The following is a 21,597-nucleotide window of genomic DNA, read 5'->3' on the forward strand; positions in this document are numbered from 1 at the left end:
TGAGGTACTGAGACTACTGCTTCCTGGCTCAGGGTTTCTATTTTCAGCTAACACAGAAGTATTGTCTACAAACAAAAGTGTATGGGACAGGATATTTACCAGTGAATCATTCACACTGGACACCAAAAAGACTGTTGTGGGGCATGTAGACAACCCCCGAGATGGTGCACCAAGGCTGTGTGACTGCAGGAGCATACAGCAAAAACTCTACACAAAAGATGGTCCAGCACTTGTCAGAGCTTACAGTCAAAAATTATCAGGCAAGGTGTCCATATTATGCAAATTAACGTAGGATTAACAAGTGACAAATGCAGTTACCAAAGCAAATTAAATGATGAGCATGCCATCAGTATTATAGCTCTATAGGAAATGCATTTAGGTGATAATTCAGCAGCTACATGCAAGATTACGCAATATAAAGCAATATCAATACTCCTCTCAATTGTTAGGTGCATCCACAATAAATGAAGAAAGAAACAGCTCTTGGATTATGCTGGCTTAAGCTGTCAGAAAATTAGTGATGTAGAAGTAATTAGGATTAAACTCAAAGGCCTGGTTATTACATCAGTCCAAAAATCACCTAACGGAAAGTGTCTGACACTAGTCTTACACACAGCAACTAGACAGCACGTATATGTTTAAGATTTTAATTCCAAAACACAACCCGGAGATACATAAATAGAGACAAAAATAGAGAACCATTGTTCGAATGGATCAACACACAAGAAATTATCTAAGTTTGATGCCAAGGAATTTAAAATGTTTTGGGCAGGCAGATGGAAACTGGTACAAAACCTGACCCATCCATCTTTTCCACTGATGAGAACAAATTACCACTGAATCACTCAATAGTAGTACTGAAACATTTTTCAGGGAGTGTACATTGGCTCACAAAAGTTATCATTGGTGCTGAAATATCAGTTACAAAATACATTGATAAACCCTCATGGAAATTTGAAAAAGCTAACTCGATACAATACACCCAGGAAGTGGAGAGCAACCCACACTGGACACCTCAAAAGGCAGAACATTGGGAATTATTGTAGATGTAGCTAAATGGAATATCTGAAGGGAAGTAACAAAATAATGTGTACTAGGATGGGACAAACCTGCCCAAATCCTCTACAAAGGATACCAAGTGTCTAAATAATGTTTTGATAACATTTTGTATTTAAAATTATGTGTGTGTATAAATTGTTCATGTTGATGTAAATTTGACAATTTAAGAAATGGTCATGCTTAGGAACAATGTAAGAAATAGGTGTTATGTAAAAGCCAGTGTGCTTTTGTTTGAAACGAAAATGGCTGTGGCGAGTGGAAAAGGTGCGAAAGGTGAATTGGCGTGCTACCTTGAGCAAGTTTGGGAAGTAAGTCACACAGTCTGAAGGCAGCAGTGATTGAGGTAACTCCTTTGTGGAGCAGAAGCTTTGCCTGCAAATTTTCATAAAAATGCCTTGGTTGAAGACTGCAAACAGCTTACAGCATAGCTGCGAGTTGTTGAGCTACTGTATGTAAAACTGAATGGAGCCAAGAAGAGAAATTGAGCCCATACAGCAAGAAACTTGCAGGCCGTAGTGTGGGTAGTGTAGCCGTCATAACTGTTCGCCACACCCAAGCCTACAGCCACCAGATAAGATTTTTTTCTATTTTTACCTTTGTACAGCATGAACCATTAATTTAAACTGTGTTTTAATAATCATTCTTGAACTTTACGGAAACTGGCTCACCCTGTTATTTCATCCAAATCATACATCTGTATAGGGTTCCTTCCTGGTGTTTGATTAATCCGAGTGTCCTGTTTTACAGACTTATGAAGTGAAAAGTTAATATAAAGAGGCACCATTTAAATTGCATTAGTGTAAATAATAAAAATGTTTTCTTAACTATTGTAAAGTGTTATGGTTTGCTTACATAAAATTCAATCAGAGTGAAGCCAAGTTACTAGAACCTGTTAGATGGCTATACAGAATTAGTTCAAAGAATAATAGCTTTTGAAAGTAAATTCCACCAACAAAGAGGTTTTCTTTAAGTGAAATGTTCAGTTAAAAAGTGTGTGCTTTAGTGTCTAAGTATTTAAGTTTCTTGATTATGGAAAGTGCTTTTCTAAAGGTAGTCCCCACCCCGGCTAATTTTTTTTACCTTCCTTGAAGTTATCTACTGGGCTTTTTCTTTTTTAAAAACATAATGTATAAAGATGTAGCCCAAAATTGTTTAAGTGGGGTAATTTATTTGAAGAGCCAAACTAAACAGTAGCAAGAAAGTAGGCTTCACTATTTCATTGCCAGGATAGGTTGGTGACCATTAAGTACATGTTTTAAACCACTAAATGAACTTGGAAATGAGTTGTCCTATCTAGCTACTGGGTAAGATGTTAGGAAAAGAAGTGAATAGTCCAATTTACTTATCCATTAGACACAACACACGGTAAATCCTGTAAGAAGGATAACTCTATTGATTATCTTTTCCTATAAACAGGACTATCCTTCCATAGTGTATTTTATTTGGAAACTAAATTAAATTTTAGTAAGAGGGTTATACGTGGCAACATAGAGACAGGGTTTCAGTTATTTACGTAAAAGCATACTAATATCATAATGGTAGTGTTATAAGGTCCTATTAATGTGTGGTCATGAAATTTGTTAAATGTCTCACCACATTCCTATTGAAACTATTTACTCTTCTTGTAAATAACAGTTATGACAATTTTATACAAATGTCCACTAAGACTTTGCTCGTCAACTTTCATTTAGGTAACAGCGATCTTTTAGATGTATTTAAATCAGTACTGTTAAGAAATACTGACTAGCTTTATTTTCAAGAATCTCAAGTTTAAGTTATACATACTGTTATCCTCCAATAAGAATCATTGGCCGATTCTTCATCTTTGACAGGTTCAGCATGCCTGCAATGCAAAACATTATCTTTTGTATTAACAGATGAAATCCAACTTTTTAAATTTAATAAATGCTTATACAAAAATAAAGTTTCTTCAAAAAATGTATTTCTGACAACTTCCTGTCACAGATAATTTTCACTGAATGTTGCAACCCAGTTATATTGCTGATGAGAAGCAAATGTTGATCTTTTCCCTCTCTTCCTTCACCATCTCCTGTTTTGTTCACCTTGACATATTTCTACCAAAAAGACTACCCCAATGGATCCACTGCTTATATTTAACACACAGTAAATTCAGTGCAAATATTTCCTTAACACAGGATGTGCATTGACGAGCTTGAATTAATCAGAAAAATATAAACAGATACTAACCGTTCCACAGCTCTTACAAAATACTTGCATTAAGTAATCATCAAAGCTACTTTTTGTACAGCAAGAGGACTAACAGTCAAAATGGTGCTACATGCTACAGGCAGTGCAATACAATTTATTTTACTCATTGCTACAGCAATAAATGTACTTATAAAAATAATTAATGGAAAATCTCATATAAGATGTGAAACAAATACTAACAAAGAGATAGAGGGGCTGGCCAGTACTTACCTCAGCTCAGTACAGCCGATAGATACACATAAAACAGAACTGAAAATTTACATTCCTAGCTTTCGGAGCTTTGTTCCTTCATCAGGGAGGAGAGAGGGGAAAAAAGGGAAGAAGGGAAAGTGGATTCAGTTACTCACAACCCAGGTTATGAAGCAACAGGGAAAGGTAAACAGGGAGGGTAGCAAGGATGGAGGCATGGTTGTCAGAGGGAAGCCAAAGATATTCTACTCTAAGTACTGTGCCAGCTTCAAACCAAAGAGGATGCATACAGAAGTAAAGAGGTATATAGTATAAAGATAAACACAACTAGTAGGATGAAAAGATGCGTGAATGGCTAAAGAGGAAAGGGAAAGAGGAGAAGACTGAAGAGTGAATGGGAGTGAGGTTGTTTAACGTAGGTTCAGTCCAGGGGGATGGCGGGATGAAAGGATGTGTTGGAGTGCAAGTTCCCATCTCCGCAGTTCAGAGGGACTGGTGTTGGGTGGGAGAAGCCAAATGGCACATACGGTGTAGCAGGTTCCTAGGTCCCTAGAATTATGCTGAAGGGCATGCTCCGCTACTGGGTATTGGGCATCTCCTAGGCGGACAGTTCGTCTGTGTCCGTTCATGCGCTCAGCCAGTTTGGTTGTTGTCATGCCGATGTAAAAGGCTGTGCAGTGCAGGCATGTCAGTTGATAAATGACATGTGTAGTTTCACACGTAGCCCTGCCTTGAATTGTGTATGTTTTACCAGTAGCGGGGCTGGAGTAGGTGGCTGTGGGGGGATGCATGGGGCAGGTTTTGCAGCGGGGTCGGTTACAGGGGTAGGAACCACTGGGTAGAGAAGGTAGTCTGGGAATATTGTAGGGTTTAACAAGGATGTTACGGAGGTTAGGGGGGCGATGAAAGGCAACTCTGGGTGGTGTGGGGAGAATTTTGTCAAGGGATGATCTCATTTCAGGGGTTGACTTGAGAAAGTCATATCCCTGGCGGAGTAATTTGTTGATGTTTTCGAGACCAGGATAATATTGGGTGACAAGGGGGATGCTTCTGTGTGGTCTGGGGGTAGGAACATTGTTGTTGGACGGGGAGGAATGTATTGCTCGGGAAATCTGTTTGTGGACAAGGTCTGCCGGATAGTTGCGGGAGAGGAAAGCACTGGTCAGGTTATTGGTGTAGTTGTTGAGGGATTCGTCACTGGAGCAGATACGTTTGCCACGAATACCTAGGCTGTAGGGAAGGGAGCGTTTGATGTGGAAAGGATGGCAGCTATCAAAGTGAAGGTACTGTTGTTTGTTTGTGGGTTTGATATGGACAGAGGTGTGGATGTGAGCTTCAACAAGATGAAGGTCAACATCCAGGAAGGTGGCTTGGGTTTTGGAGAAGGACCAGGTGAAATTCAGATTCGAAAAGGAGTTGAGGTTATGGAGGAAATTAAGGAGTGTTTCTTCACCATGAGTCCAGACCACAAAGATGTCATCTATAAACCTATACCAGGCCAGGGGAAGCAGCTGTTGGGTCTTCAGGAAAGCCTCCTCCATGCGGCCCATGAAGAGGTTGGCATAGGAGGGAGCCATCCTGGTTCCCATGGCCGTTCCCCTGATTTGTTTGTAGGTCTGGCCTTCAAAAGTGAAGTAATTATGGGTGAGGATGAAGTTGGTAAGTGTGATAAGGAACGAGGTTTTTGGAAGATCTTCGGGTGGGCGTTGGGAGAGGTAGTGCTCAAGGGCAGAGAGACCATGGGTATGTGGGATGTTTGTGTAAAGGGATGTAGCATCTATGGTGACAAGAAAGGTTTCAGGTGGGAGAGGAGTGAGAATGGATTTGAGGCGTTCTAGGAAGTGGTTTGTGTCTTTGATGTAGGATGGGAGTCTGCGGGTGATAGGTTGTAGGTGCTGGTCTACCAGAGCTGAGATACGTTCGGTTGGGGATTTGAAGCCTGCTACAATGGGACGGCCAGCATGGTTCTCTTTGTGGATTTTGGGTAATAGGTAGAAGGTAGGGGTACGTGGCTCAGGTGGAGTGAGTAAGTCTATGGAAGCCGTTGTGAGGCCTTGTGAGGGACCTTGGATTTTTAGGATTTTTTGCAGCTCAGTCTGGATGGAGGGAATGGGATCCTGGGTAACAGCTTTGTAGGTTGAGGTGTCAGAGAGTTGACACAGTCCTTCTGCCACATACTCCACACGGTCAAGTACGACAGTTGTGGAGCCTTTATCCGCCGGGAGGATGACAATAGAGCGGTCTATTTTCAGCTCCTTAATGGCACGGGATTCAGCTGGGGTGATGTTGGGGGTTGTTGGGATGTTCTTCAAGAAGGACTGGGACGCAACACTGGATGTGAGGAATTCCTGAAATGTCTGCAAGATGGTTTTGGGGGAGGGGAGGAGGATACTTCGAGAAGGCAGTCGGAACTGTTCTAGACAGGGTTCAACACTGGGTCTAGTACTTGGGGGCTGTGTTTGGGTAGTAAAGTGATATTTCCAGTTGAGGTTCCGGGTGAATGAGAGGAGATCTTTAACCAGGGCAGTGTGGTTGAATTTAGGTGTGGGGCTAAAGGTTAAGCCTTTTGATAGAACAGATGTCTCTGGAGGAGAGAGGGATCTGGATGAGAGGTTTAGGACTGAATTGGGACTGGTGATATGTGGCATTTGACTGTGGTTATAGTTGAGATTTGGTCTGTGTGGGGTATGTGCTGGGATGGGGAGATTGAGTAGGGTGGCTAGGCTAGGTTTGTTGGCTATGAGGGGGGTTTGTTGAAGGCTCTGTTGTGGTTGGTGTTTGTGAGGGATAGGGAGAGGGACCCCACTTCTTAGGTGTTGCACTAGCACTGTGGATAGTTTTTTCAGGTGGTGTGTGGCATGGAACTCAAGTTTGCAGCTGGCTTCTAGGATGATGTTCCTCAGTGTGTTCTCCAAGCAAGGGTTTGAGAGGTGGAGGACTTTGAAGAGAGATAGGAGCTGTTGGGAGTGGTGGTTACATGAAGTAGTGTAGAGATTCAGGACAAGTTGGGTAAGGGCTAAGGATTGAAGGTTCTGGAAGTCCAGGAGAGACTGGTGGAAGGAGGGATTGCACCCGGAGATGGGAACTTTTAAGGTAAGCCCTTTAGGGGTAATTCCAAAGGTTAAGCAGGACTGGAGGAAAAGTATGTGGGATTGCAGTTTGGCTACGGTGAATGCATGTTTCCGGAATGAATGTAAATAATGTGGTATAGGATTAGGGTACATAGTGGGTAACTGGTGGGTAGGGAAATTAAATAACTAAAGTTGAAATAGTAATCATAAGAAGGAGTAAAACACGGAGGGAAGGACGAGAAGGAAAGAAATTGTGTTGGTAATGGTAATGTTCAATACCAAAGGAAGACCACTAAATAAGAAAAATACGAAAAATACGGAAAACGTTGAGCAGACCAAGCAAGTATGTCCAGATCAGGGGAGAAAGAACACACGTAGCTCAAAAACAGAGATAGCGAGTGGCGAAAAAAGATCGCGCGTGCCGCAAAAGCGATCGCGCGTGCCGCAAAAAAGATCGCCCGTGCCGCAAAAAAGATCGCGGGTGGGGCAGAAATGTCCCAAAAAATTTTTCTTGTGGCAGAGAAAGATAGCCAATGGCACAAAAATATCGCCAGCAACAAGAAATCGACGGAAATGGATGATACTGGTAGGTGTGGAAGAGATTGTTGGCAGTGATTGTTGGCTGGGAAACAGCGAATAACGAACGTTAAAACTATGGAATGTTGAATAAATAAATCAATAAATAAAAAAGAGAAGAGGACTATAAACGGAACAAGATAATAGGAGGAAGATGAAACTAGCACAGTTGGTGACGAAAATATTTATTTATGTATATATAAAACACTGAAGAAGAGAAAGTGTTAAGATGACAGACGTAAGTGATAGCTAACAAAAGGGACAAAACAATGAAGGATGTGGACCATATAGGTGATCTAAATGATTAATGGAAAATCTCATATAAGATGTGAAACAAATACTAACAAAGAGATAGAGGGGCTGGCCAGTACTTACCTCAGCTCAGTACAGCCGATAGATACACATAAAACAGAACTGAAAATTTACATTCCTAGCTTTCGGAGCTTTGTTCCTTCATCAGGGAGGAGAGAGGGGAAAAAAGGGAAGAAGGGAAAGTGGATTCAGTTACTCACAACCCAGGTTATGAAGCAACAGGGAAAGGTAAACAGGGAGGGTAGCAAGGATGGAGGCATGGTTGTCAGAGGGAAGCCAAAGATATTCTACTCTAAGTACTGTGCCAGCTTCAAACCAAAGAGGATGCATACAGAAGTAAAGAGGTATATAGTATAAAGATAAACACAACTAGTAGGATGAAAAGATGCGTGAATGGCTAAAGAGGAAAGGGAAAGAGGAGAAGACTGAAGAGTGAATGGGAGTGAGGTTGTTTAACGTAGGTTCAGTCCAGGGGGATGGCGGGATGAAAGGATGTGTTGGAGTGCAAGTTCCCATCTCCGCAGTTCAGAGGGACTGGTGTTGGGTGGGAGAAGCCAAATGGCACATACGGTGTAGCAGGTTCCTAGGTCCCTAGAATTATGCTGAAGGGCATGCTCCGCTACTGGGTATTGGGCATCTCCTAGGCGGACAGTTCGTCTGTGTCCGTTCATGCGCTCAGCCAGTTTGGTAGTTGTCATGCCGATGTAAAAGGCTGTGCAGTGCAGGCATGTCAGTTGATGGTGAAGAAACACTCCTTAATTTCCTCCATAACCTCAACTCCTTTTCGAATCTGAATTTCACCTGGTCCTTCTCCAAAACCCAAGCCACCTTCCTGGATGTTGACCTTCATCTTGTTGAAGCTCACATCCACACCTCTGTCCATATCAAACCCACAAACAAACAACAGTACCTTCACTTTGATAGCTGCCATCCTTTCCACATCAAACGCTCCCTTCCCTACAGCCTAGGTATTCGTGGCAAACGTATCTGCTCCAGTGACGAATCCCTCAACAACTACACCAATAACCTGACCAGTGCTTTCCTCTCCCGCAACTATCCGGCAGACCTTGTCCACAAACAGATTTCCCGAGCAATACATTCCTCCCTGTCCAACAACAATGTTCCTAGCCCCAGACCACACAGAAGCATCCCCCTTGTCACCCAATATTATCCTGGTCTCGAAAACATCAACAAATTACTCCGCCAGGGATATGACTTTCTCAAGTCAACCCCTGAAATGAGATCATCCCTTGACAAAATTCTCCCCACACCACCCAGAGTTGCCTTTCATCGCCCCCCTAACCTCCGTAACATCCTTGTTAAACCCTACAATATTCCCAGACTACCTTCTCTACCCAGTGGTTCCTACCCCTGTAAACGACCCCGCTGCAAAACCTGCCTCATGCATCCCCCCACAACCACCTACTCCAGCCCCGCTACTGGTAAAACATACACAATTCAAGGCAGGGCTACGTGTGAAACTACACATGTCATTTATCAACTGACATGCCTGCACTGCACAGCCTTTTACATCGGCATGACAACAACCAAACTGGCTGAGCGCATGAACGGACACAGACGAACTGTCCGCCTAGGAGATGCCCAATACCCAGTAGCGGAGCATGCCCTTCAGCATAATTCTAGGGACCTAGGAACCTGCTACACCGTATGTGCCATTTGGCTTCTCCCACCCAACACCAGTCCCTCTGAACTGCGGAGATGGGAACTTGCACTCCAACACATCCTTTCATCCCGCCATCCCCCTGGACTGAACCTACGTTAAACAACCTCACTCCCATTCACTCTTCAGTCTTCTCCTCTTTCCCTTTCCTCTTTAGCCATTCACGCATCTTTTCATCCTACTAGTTGTGTTTATCTTTATACTATATACCTCTTTACTTCTGTATGCATCCTCTTTGGTTTGAAGCTGGCACAGTACTTAGAGTAGAATATCTTTGGCTTCCCTCTGACAACCATGCCTCCATCCTTGCTACCCTCCCTGTTTACCTTTCCCTGTTGCTTCATAACCTGGGTTGTGAGTAACTGAATCCACTTTCCCTTCTTCCCTTTTTTCCCCTCTCTCCTCCCTGATGAAGGAACAAAGCTCCGAAAGCTAGGAATGTAAATTTTCAGTTCTGTTTTATGTGTATCTATCGGCTGTACTGAGCTGAGGTAAGTACTGGCCAGCCCCTCTATCTCTTTGTTAGTATTTACTTATAAAAATATTCAGACTTAGCCTATAATCAAATACAGAGAGAGAAAATATTCTAACTAAAGAGATATAGCAGCCATAGGCAGAAACAAATAAAAAAACTGATACTAATCTTAGCTTTGAGGACCAAAAGTTTCTTCATCTGGAAAACGTAAAAAGAGAAATGAGACTGTTCAAGAGTTAAGGATGAAAATTCAGGATCTTGAGTCAAGGAAGATGGACATGATGAAATTCAGTTGCGAAAGAGCAGCAGATGATGTAATTTTAAATGCTGAGAAATAAGATCTCTTCAAGAGGAGCCACCAAAAGGTCAAATAAGTGAAGAACAAGCTGAAAATACCGGTAAATGGGCTAAAATGGAGGCAAATAGATAAAGGAAACAGAAAGATAGTGCTGAAGAACAGGCAACCAAACAACAACAACAACAACAACAGTAATAATAACAGCACATTGTAGCAATATATAATAGCAGTCCCACAACATCTGGAGGAAGATTTTCCACTAACAGAGCAATAAATTCATGAAGCCATCAAATCTTCCAAAACTTCAAAGCAACAAATGAAGACTCCATTACAGCAAAATTATTGAAATAGTCAGAACACACAAATGATCCACAACTGCTGTTTGAGAACGTTTGGAAAGCTGAAGAGATTATGGAAAGCATTAATCCACAGCTATGAAAAAAAGGGGACACACAAAATGTCAACAATTGCAGAGATGCCTCACTTCTGCCAGTGGTATACAAAATATTATCAAAAATTCTCTGGACAGAGTTGTAGAAACTTTAGACAAATAACTGGGAGAATCTCGAGGAGCTCTAGAAAGGGAAGACCCTGCACAGAGCAGATGTTTATTAGAAAATCGATAATCCTCCACAGACTGCTAATCACCAAACCTATAATAGTATCATGTATTGGTTTCAAGAAAACATTTGATTTAGTAGCCTTTTTACAGATAAAATACTGAATTTAAAAGGATCATCACCTCTCCAAGATCAAAATTAATTTCATCCCTCTCAATAAGACCGTGAAATCCGGAAATAAAATTCATAAATATGATATTGCGAAGCTCAAAATCAATCAAAACATATTGGAACAATGCCACCAGTAACTGACAGTTGAATCCCATAAATGGGCAGACATTGCCTCCATGATCCAACAAGCAGCTAATACTACAATCCTGACAGCTAAAAAGAGGAATCATACATGGTGGAATGAGGTTTGTGGCGAGGTGGTGGCCCAAACAGCAAGTGCATGGAAAAAGTGGAACTCTATCAGGAGACCTGATGATTTTGATGTATTCCATGAAGTTCGAAAATATGCAGCCAGAACTCTATGAAGGTCTAAGCAATTGCATGAGAAACCGCAGTTAGAACAGATCGATCAGCATTTCCAGATAAACAATGTCAGAGACTTCTATCAGATGTTCAAATCGAATTTGAAAGGATACCAAGCCCCTAGTTTTTGTTTTACAGACGAAAATGGAAAGCTCAGTGTTGTGTACATAGTTCCGCATATTCAGCGCGTACACAAATTTCCCACTAGAGTGCGCCCCGCTAAGCACAACAGCGCAGGTGCAGCGCTCGTCCATCTCCGCACTATGAGATGGCGCTGCCATAGAGACGGACCAAATTCTGCTTCCGCCGATCCGTGTATTAATATGTAACGCAGCCAATGAGATTGCTGCTAACATAGAACATTTTCTCCTCGCGCATCACACTCGCGCAGTTATACATGAACGTGCGAGGTATTATAACGAGTGTAAAGACCTTCGATCAGTCAGTCTGCATTTGTCTGCACCAGTATGTACCAGTCAGCATTAGTCTGTACCAGTCTGCATTAGTCTGTACCAGTCTGTCGAGTTCTACAATTGTCTGTACCAGTCCATAGTCAAGATTCAGTCTGCGCCTAATAAGATTACCATATTCCTGTACATAGCCATGAAGATAAATGTATAGACACTTTTGTCAAGTATCTGAGATATATGTGAGAATAAGATTAACGTACCAATCCCAAAGAACTTCAGATTGTCAATTGTAAATAGCATCCAGAACCAAGTTAAGTAATTTTTATATTTGTTATTGTTTTAATAAATGTGTGTGAAAATTAATCAAGTTCTGTTTAAAGTTGGTCACCGTCAATCTGCTACTCTAAGCGTGCAAGTGGCATTTCTATCATCTGACCTAATGGCAGAAGATAAACACACCATGATAAGACCACGAGACATATTGCTGACACTCGCTTACTTCGTTAGAGCAACAAGTCAAATAATCTGATGGTGTGTGTACTGAAGGTCTTACAGTACGCACACCACACTCGGCCTGACCAACAAAGAAAACTGCAAGATCATGTCTCGTTACTTTGAAAACCTACTTAATTGTGATGAACCGAAAGAAAGATTCCCTGTATGTGCCCCAATCCACAAACTACCCCTCACCTCCATCTAGTAAAGAGGAGACCAAAGAGATCATCAACAACTTTAAGAATAATACGGCAGCTGGAGAGGATTCAATAGTGGTGGAACTACTGAAGCTGGCAAATAATGAAACTCTAGATATACTAGTCCAACTTTTTGAGGAGATCTGGAGAGCTGGGATGATACCAACTGAATGGCAGTCAGCTTTAATCCATCATCTACACAAGAAAGGTGATAAATAGAATGTCAATAACTATAGGGGTACCTCATTAGTATCTGTTCCATATAAGATTCTCTCCAAAGTGATACAGAATAGAATAGAAGGTCATTGTAACCAACTGATTGGGGACTATCAAGCTGGTTTCCGAAAGGGCGATTCTTGCGCAGAACAGATCTTTAGCCTGAAGAACATCATCAGGTCCAAAAAACTGGAAGAAATAACTATGTGGTCATGTTGGCTGATTTTCAAAAAGTATATGACTCCATCGACTGACAGGCATTAATGAATATTTTGGAAAAGTTTGGGATGGATAATACATCAAGAAAGCTGATCAAACAAACTCTTACTAACACAGTGTCAAAAATTAAATTTATGGGTGAGGTATCTGAACCCTTTACAATCAGAATGGACATAAGACGAGGAGATGGACTATCCCTCTCCTTTTCAATTGTGTCTTGGAAAAGGTCATTCGAGAGTGGAGAAAGTTATTAGCCCAAGAAGAAACAAATGAAGAGTGGTTCAGACTTGGTCCTAAGAACAAAGGGGTGTGCATTGACTGCTTGGATTTTGCGGCTGACCTGGCCAGTTTTGTTAACAACATAGAGTCAGCAGTCAACAAGATAAATAGGCTGTCAGAAATTGCTGAAAAAAGTTAGACTCCAGATCTCTATTCAAAAGACAAAATATATGACGAACATCTGTAACGGACCTTAATGGATGATAACCAACCTGGGAAAAAATCGGATGAGTTAAGAATTTCAGGTATCTCGGTGAAGTCATCCACCAGGAGAATGGATTAAAAGAAGAAGCAATTGTCGGGATGAGGAAGTTAGACCAAGCATACCAACTGACAAAGAATACTTATAACAAAAAGTCTATGAGTATATGGGCCAAGTTCCAACATTATAATACAGTTGTAAAACCTGAGGGCTTATAAGCATCCAAAACTTTGACCACGAATAGACAAGGTCAAGCTGAGCGGCTGGAAAAGCGTGAGTGTAGGATATTAAGGAAAATCCTAAGGTAATGGATGGGTCAATGGACAATGGCGAATGACAGCAAATGAGGACTCGTGCAGCAAGACAGAACCTATCACAGCATCCATTACGAAGAAATGATTGTTATTTTATGGTCATCTCATGAAAATGGACGGTGATCGACTAACAAAAAGAATACAGAGTTTCATCCTATCTAAGAAAACGAGGCCGAGATGGTTCAAAGAATGTGAAAAAGATCTTAAGCAGATTGGTATCTCAGAGAGAAATTCCTGAAAGGAACAAATTTAGAAGATTGGTGACCAACTACCAAGGTTTTAACATGGCATCAACATCTGAAAGACAGTGAGGACCATTATCTGAAGGGCATAAAAAGGCACTTCTTGGAGGGGCTCAGAAGATACTGGCAGGAAGTCAAAGCTGGAGCAAGAACAAGACCTGGACACTAGAGTGAAGTCGGTTGTTACCACTCAGTCCATAGAGACTCACCTCGATAAAAAAAAAAAAATAAATAAAAATAAAAGGCTTTCAATGCAGAAGAAATAGGGGATTGAGAACAACACGAATAGAATAAAGGGGGAAAACATGAGGAGGAGATGAACGAGTACTGGAAAAACAGGAGACGACAAGAAAAGAAGAAGAAGTGAAGTTATTACATGACAAGAGATGGTGATTGGATTTGATTTGATTCAGTTTTCGTTACATACACCGAAAAAATGAGATGATTCTCGAGGGTGTGGAACATGTCAGAATGTATAACACAAAACATTTTAATATAATGAATACTACCCTGATCATTGGTCACGAGATTGTCAAAATAGGTGAATACAATACAGTAAACTGGAAAAGCTAATATTTACAGAATTAATACGCTGTCAGAATGAAACATTGTTATGCACTATTAATAAATTTAGCATACACAAAATACCTAATATTGACTGTTGCAACCAAGTGCTGTCAAAACTTAAATCTAACATATTTTTACTTACGCTGGCCTAACAGTCTCTGTTAGGATATTCATCTATAGAGTAGAAGGCATTGCCTATCAAAAAGTCATTCAAACTCTGTTTAAACTGTGCTTTATCTGAAACCAAGTTTTTAATGGTTGCTGGTAATTTATTGAAAATGTGTGTTCCTGAACATTGGACCCCCTTTTGGGCCAACATAAGTGATTTTAGGTCTTTATGTAGATTTTTCTTATTCCTAGTATTGATAATATGTATTGAGCTATTTGTTGGAAATATAGATATATAACTTGCAACAAATTTCATTAAGGAGTAAGTATACTGAGAAGCAATGGTTGGAATTCAAAGTTCCTCGAATAGGTTCTACACGATGTTCTTCAAAGACTGGTCCCAGATACTCCATTGCACCATTCACCGAACCTGATAACCCCGAGCCGTCAGTAACAAAAATTAAGTCTTGCTTAAGAGATTTACAACACTACATGCACTTGTTACCAAAGCCTCATTTACTTTTAGAGCTATCTGTTCCACTTCCTTTTTGGCCCCACTTCTCTCTGTCTTCACTATATCCCATACAGTTCTTATTTTGTTGCCCGATACAATTATCTTTTTCTCTTAATAAAGCTACTTCGATTTCTGGATTACTTGATTCAATATTTTGCAGTATTCTTTGTAATGCATTACAATGCTAATATCAGAAATGTTCCTAGATAGTAGATACAGTCTCCTTTTTGCCCCACATGATATCTTTATTCCTTGTGTAATCCATGGTTTATCTTTTGACTTTTCTGTGTGATTTGAGTTACCTTTAGGGGAAAACAATTTTCAAAAGAGGAGGTAACTTTATTAATAAATGCTTAGTATTTTCCATTTGAGTCAGGTAAACATCTCTACGGTTCATGTCTTTGAGCAATTTCCTGAATTCCTCAATTTCTGGCTTATTTATTATCCTCCTGTACTCAGATTTTATATTTTTTTATCCTGACAAGTTTCAACATTTAACACAAGATGCTGCACGTCGTGATCAGATAGTCCATTTACTATTGGTTTTGTGATATGACTTTTTTCCCCTAGATTTGTTCATAAAGATATTATCAATAGCAGTCTCAGAGCATTTACATATCCTAGCTGCAAAGTTCACAGTAGGAACTAAATTGAATGATAGTGTTAAAAACACCAGCAACCACTATTTCCTATTCTTTTTTTTTTTTTTTACACAAGCCATTCCTTTCGCTTTGTGAAATGAATCACTGCCTAGTTCCAAAACACAGGACTACTATGACAAGGTGAAATGTTCTCAGAGTGCTACATGTATGATAGTAAATGTAATCCACACTATAGTTGTTTTCTGAGTAGTTATGCTGTGTGTGTTTCATTCAATCAGATGAAATGGAATAAAATCATCAATTTATTTATTTTGGCTCTTTATCACCAAGATACATTCAATGTTGGTTGAGGTTTATCTTTTGAATTCACTCCAGTGTAGATTGTCAAAATTTTATCAGTTGTCAAAGTACTTGTAACACAGTTTCCGAATTTACTGCCATCCAGGAAAGTCTCCCACTCAAATTATTCTCAGAGACTGAGAGCTGGCTGAAACCCAGAGTAGAAAGCTCTGACATATTTAGTGATTAATGGAATACATATCGGAAAGGCAGGTTAGACACTGTAGGAGAGGGAGTGTCCATTGTCTCTATTGAGGTCAAAGCTGATTGTGACAGTGAAGTTATCTGGTTGCCTATAACAAGTCTATGTGAAATCACGTTAATTAATGGATGTTTTAATCAGCCACCCGGTTCTGCTATGACAGTTTTGGAGCCATTCAAAGAAAGTCTACAGACAGTAGCATGTAAATACGTAGATCATGCAATACTAGTTGAAGGTGAATTTAGCCTACTGAGTATAGATGGTAGCCTATGCCTTTATTGCAGGGGGTGCAGTCAATCTTGTGAAGCACTTTTGAATGTGGTTTTCGAAAATTGTCTTGAGCACCTAGTTTGGCACGCCACATGCAATGGAAATATCTTAGACCTTGTAGTTACAAACAGCCCAGATATCATCAATGACTTCAGCATAGAGATGGGGATTAATAATCATGATAACATCATAACAACTAAGATTACAAAAATTAACAAATCAGTCAAGAAGGCTAGGAAAATGTTCATGCCAGAAAGAGCAGATAAGCAGATGTTAGCATCTCACTTAGACAGAAATGACATCACTTAGTTCCATTAAGATGGATGTAGAGAGGTTATGGTCAAAGCTTAAATAGATCGTGAATTGCACTCTCAACAAGTCTGTACCTAGTAAACGAATTATGGATGCAAAACAGCCACTGTGGTTTAACAATGAAATTCAGAAAATACTGAGGAAGGAAAAGCTACTGCACTCTTAGTTCAAAAGAGAATGCCAAATGCCAACAAGGAAAGGTTACTACCACTGTCATACCTCAGCAAAAGATCTGGCTGAGAAGCAGGGGAAATTATTGTCCTATGTAAAATCACTAAGTGAGTCAAAGTTTTCCATCAAGTCACTTTACCAGTCTGGTGTGGCAGTAGGAGATAAATGTTTTAAATTTTGCATTCAAGAAATCATTCATGCAAGAGAATCATATAAACATACCATCATTTGACAATAGCACAAAGACACCTAACAACAATCACCACAAGAGGCCAGCGCTAGCACAAGTTGTTCACATGATATTCGTTGGACTGTTGCCTGTAAACACGTGCCATGTCAGTGCTCTTGGAAGAGAGCTGTGGCAGTGACACGGCTCTGTTGTTGTTCCTGTGTAGTGATCTGCAAAGACGGGACGGTACACAGGGGGGGGGGGTCGAGATTCAAGCAGTGATTAAGTACTTCATAAAGAAAGGTATGAAAGTGAAGGACATTCATGCCGATTTCCAGAATACACCAGGGGACTCTGCTCCTTTGTCTTCAACTGTTGCCAAGTGGATAAATGAATTTAAATTTGGTCAGGAAAGCTTAGATGATGATCATCCATGAATATGTCAGCCAAGATGTGTCACTACTCTAGAAATCATTGCAAAAGTGCGCATAATGATCAACGAGGATCACCAATTTAGAGGGCATGAAATTGCTCACGCTTGCCAGATGTATCTGAAAGGTATTCACAAGATGGGTGCCGCGACTCTTGACGCTGTGTCAAAAACGCATGAGAATGGACATATCACAACGTTTGGACGGTTTTAGGAGAAACAAACAAGATCTTTTGTGCTGGTTTGTGACCACGAAGAAACTTTGGTTTACTACTAAACCCCAGAGACAAAGCAACAATCAAAGCAGTGGAAACATGCTGAATCTCCGCTGCCAAACTCCTTCAGCGAGGAAGGACTTGGCGTCAGTGTTCTGGGATGCGCCACCAAATTCCTTCAGCAGGGGAAGATCATGGCATCAGTGTTCTGGGATGAGAAGGGGATTCTGTTTGTACATTGTCTCCCCACTGGGCAAACAATTACTGGAGAATACTATGCTAACCTTCTGGACAAATTGCAACAAAAGATATGCGAAAAAGGCCAGGTTTAATAAGGAAGAAAGTCATCTACCATCAAGCCAATGCACGCTCGCACGCGTGTGCCATCGCCATGGTAAAATTACACAAAGTAAGGTATGAATTCTTGCCACACGTGCCTCTTCCCTAAACTGAAAATTTTTCTTTGTGGATGAAGATTCACTTAAATGAAGAATTGGTAGCCTGAGTTGACAACTATTTTGTAGGCCTGGAGGAAAATCATTGTCGAGATGGGATCAAGGTATTGGAACACTGTTGGACCAAGTGAATTAATCTACAAGCAGGGTACATTGAAAAACAAAAAAGTTTCAGTGACATAAGTACTTTTTTTCTATTCTGTTTCAAGAACTTTTCAAATCACCCTCGTAAGCATCCCTGACACCTGAAATAATTAAAAACAAATAAGTCGCCAGTTGCAGATGGAATCTCAATTTGGTTTTACAAAGAGTGCTATATGGCACTGGATCCTTACTTAGCTTGTATTTATTGTGAATCTCTCACCCAGCAGAAAGACCTAAGCAACTGGGGAAAAAAATACAGAGGCGTCTCCTGCATATACGAAGGGCGAAAGAACAGACCCACGAAATTACAGACCAATACCCGTAACATCAGTTTGCTGCAGAATTCTTGAACATATTCTGGGTTTGAATCTAATCAGTTTCATAGAGACCAATAAGTTTATGTCCACAAATCAGTACAAAGCATCGCTCATGGGCAACTCAGCATGCTCTTTTGTCATATGACGTCTGTTCAAAAAATTCCAGAACTTTGTCCACAAAATTTTCTATGCTTATCTTTTAGTTACTATGGATTGTCTCCTTCGAAATACTCTCCTCCACAATTGATACACTGCTCCCAATATCATTTCCACTTCCAGGAGCAGTCTTGACACACCTCTTGCTGGGTCGCATAAAGTGCCATCTGCGAATTTTCTTTTATCTCATCTACCATTGCAAAACTTCATCCTTTTCAACTTTGGAAATAAAAAGAAGTCTGCAGGGGTCATACTATTCTCACATGGAACATCTCATTCTCTTTTGTGAGATCCAAAAAGTTTTTTTGGTCTTGACTCATGAGCCGTGGAATGAACTTGGCGGCAACACAATGCATTCCAAGATGCTGTGTCATTTCATAACATGATCCAATTGAAATGTTACATTCTTCTACAATCTCTCGGACAGTGAATCTTCGACTGGCACACACAATTTCGTTGACGTTCCTGACACAAGCGTCATCAGGGGACATCTAAGAGCGTCCTGAACAAGGATCATTTTTGACTTTTGTAAAGCCATTTTTAAAACGTGTGAATAATACGTAACACCGAGTATGGCTTAAGCACTCATCGCTATAGGCTCCCTGCATCATTTGGTGTGTCTCTGTAAAGGTTTTCTTGAGTTTCACGCAAAATTTAATGCAGATGCATTACTCCTCTAACTTTGCCATCACAAAATTCACAAACCCAGATTCCATATTTCTTGATTTCCGAGAAGCATTTGACATAGTGCCTCACTGCAGACTTTTAACAAAGGTACAAGCATATGGAATAGGTTCCCAGACATGTGAGTGGCTCAAAGACTTCTGAAGTAATAGAACCCACTACATTATCCCGATCATGAGTGTCCATCAGTGACTAGGGTATCATTAGGATCGTTCCAGGGATGTGTGATAGGAGCGCTATTACTCATATTTTCTATGTGCATAACTGATCTGATGGACAAAGTGGACAGTAATCTATGGTTGTTTGCTGATGATGTTGTGGTGTACGGAAGGTGTCATTGTTGAGTGATTTAGGAGGATAAAAGATGACTTGGACGAAGTTCCCAGTTGGTGCAATAAATGACAGCTAAACCTAAATGTAGAAAAATATAAGTTACTGCAAATGAGTTGGAAAAACAAATCCATAATGCCAGAATCCAGCATTAGTAGTGTCATGAATGAAGAAGTCATATTGTTTCAATATCTGGACATAACTTTTCAATGTGATATGAAATGGAACAAACTTGTGAGGGTCATGGTAGGGAAGGTAAATAAGCATCTTTCGTTTGTTGGGTGGATTTTACTAGTGTGGCTCAGCTGTGATGGACATCACATATAGGGTGCTAGTGTGATCTCTTCTTGAGTACAGTTTGAGTGTCTGGGATCCGCAAGGGGTCGAATTAAAGCAGACATTGAGGTATTTCAGAGGCAGGATACTAGATTTGTTAACAGTAGGTTGAAACAACAGCATACAAGTATTATGGAGATGTTTCAGGAACTCAAATGGGAATCCCTGGAGGGATTTTGAGGAACACTGTGCTGACTGCAGAACAATTCTGCTTGCACCAACATACATTACGCATAAGGACCACGAAGATAAGAGACGACAAATTAGGACTCATAGAGAGGCATACAGACATTCACTTTTTCCCCACTCGATTGGCAAATGGAACGGGAAAGGAACTGACTACAGTCGAATTAAAATTACTTGATAGTTGGCACTTCAAACGCCAATAAGAGTTGTCAGCGTCACACTTGAACTGTCTGCTGTTGCCAAACTCCACCAAAATTGGCCAGTCACTTCCAATTCCTGGTTCAGCATTCTTTCTTGATGTATTTGTATCCCGAATTATGAGCACGACACTTGTATTATGTATTTCATGACACGCGATAACTACACCAAAAACAACACACATTAACAATGCTAATGAAAGACACACATTTCATTCATAGCACTAACCAAACACTACCGAATAAATCAGCACAAGGTGTAATTCAGTATCATATTCACAGAGTTATCATATTCACAGAGATCATGTTACATTAGATAAGCTTTTCACTACACTGCGTGAAACTGAAATTTTTAAGGTTGCAATTCATAGTTGCAACTGGGTCACTACATTCACATATATAAATACTTCATGCAGTGCTGTGGCATAGCACAATGGTTGGCAGATTAATCTAATGTGTAGCATGTCGTAGGTTTGAATCTCATCAATGTAGCAAAATTTTTATTTCTAAATCTAACCAAATGAGTGTGATTATTATTTTCATTCAATTAATTGGTTTAAATGTATTTTTTTATTTTTAATACTTTGCTGCATCATTTTTCATCATTGTTTTGACTGTTCTATTTGGTCTTATTTTTCGTCCTGTCATTATTTCTTCATTTGGAATCTGCCTCAGTCATCTATAATCCACGACTAAGGGCCCACACGGACCGTTCACTGGTTTCTAACATGGCAGCATGTGCAGCTAGAATAAGGATAGTTACAGGTAACAAATGACACGGAGAAATTTCAATTTGCTTTCAGCCCTGAAATTGAGTTTTTGTTGTCTTGAGTTTACCCTTAAGGGTTAGCTTTAATCGCCATGAACAAAGCGATCATGATATTAGTACTGCTGCAGACCGTTGACCACAATTTTCTCAGCTGGGTTAGGACACAAGTTTACAGTCAGGGATACAAAACGGGTTGTCTGCCCCAGTTCAGTCACTGGTCACTTTAAATCAATAGTCGACAGAGTATCCAACATTTCTGACATACCTTGCACCAGCCACTAGAAAAATTGCTCTGTGTTAAACATTTAACATAATTTGTGAAGTGAGCCGCTTGTTTGTTGTCACCTGTAACCAAACGGTAGCTGGTAGCCAATGTGGCAACATTGTTGCAGCAAGTGATTGATGTCAACTATCAAGTAATTTTATTCAGACTATTGTAGTGAGACAGGGTACCTTCTGCCATGCACCATATGGTGGCTAGTGGAGTATGTATGTAGATGTGGAATCAGTCTTACCTTCTCATCCCATCTGGAAAGTCTCCCTTGATCTGCAGTTCTGGGTAACTT

The 21,597-nt window shown here is 40.4% G+C and overlaps 1 protein-coding gene across 1 annotated transcript in view; it reads right to left on the minus strand.

Annotated features, from left to right (window-relative positions):
* Positions 1-2,846: 2,846 nt before the first annotated feature.
* The window catches only part of LOC126413311 (molybdenum cofactor biosynthesis protein 1-like), a 101,473-nt gene continuing 82,722 nt past the window's right edge, over positions 2,847-21,597 (minus strand). The window contains exon 7 of the mRNA XM_050083210.1: positions 2,847-2,902. Within this exon, the coding sequence (XP_049939167.1) occupies positions 2,847-2,902 (56 nt within the window). The remainder of the gene's footprint in view (positions 2,903-21,597) is intronic.

The sequence above is a fragment of the Schistocerca serialis genome, chromosome 7 (genome assembly GCF_023864345.2).
Source record: "Schistocerca serialis cubense isolate TAMUIC-IGC-003099 chromosome 7, iqSchSeri2.2, whole genome shotgun sequence".
In the NCBI taxonomy this organism is placed as follows: domain Eukaryota; kingdom Metazoa; phylum Arthropoda; class Insecta; order Orthoptera; family Acrididae; genus Schistocerca; species Schistocerca serialis.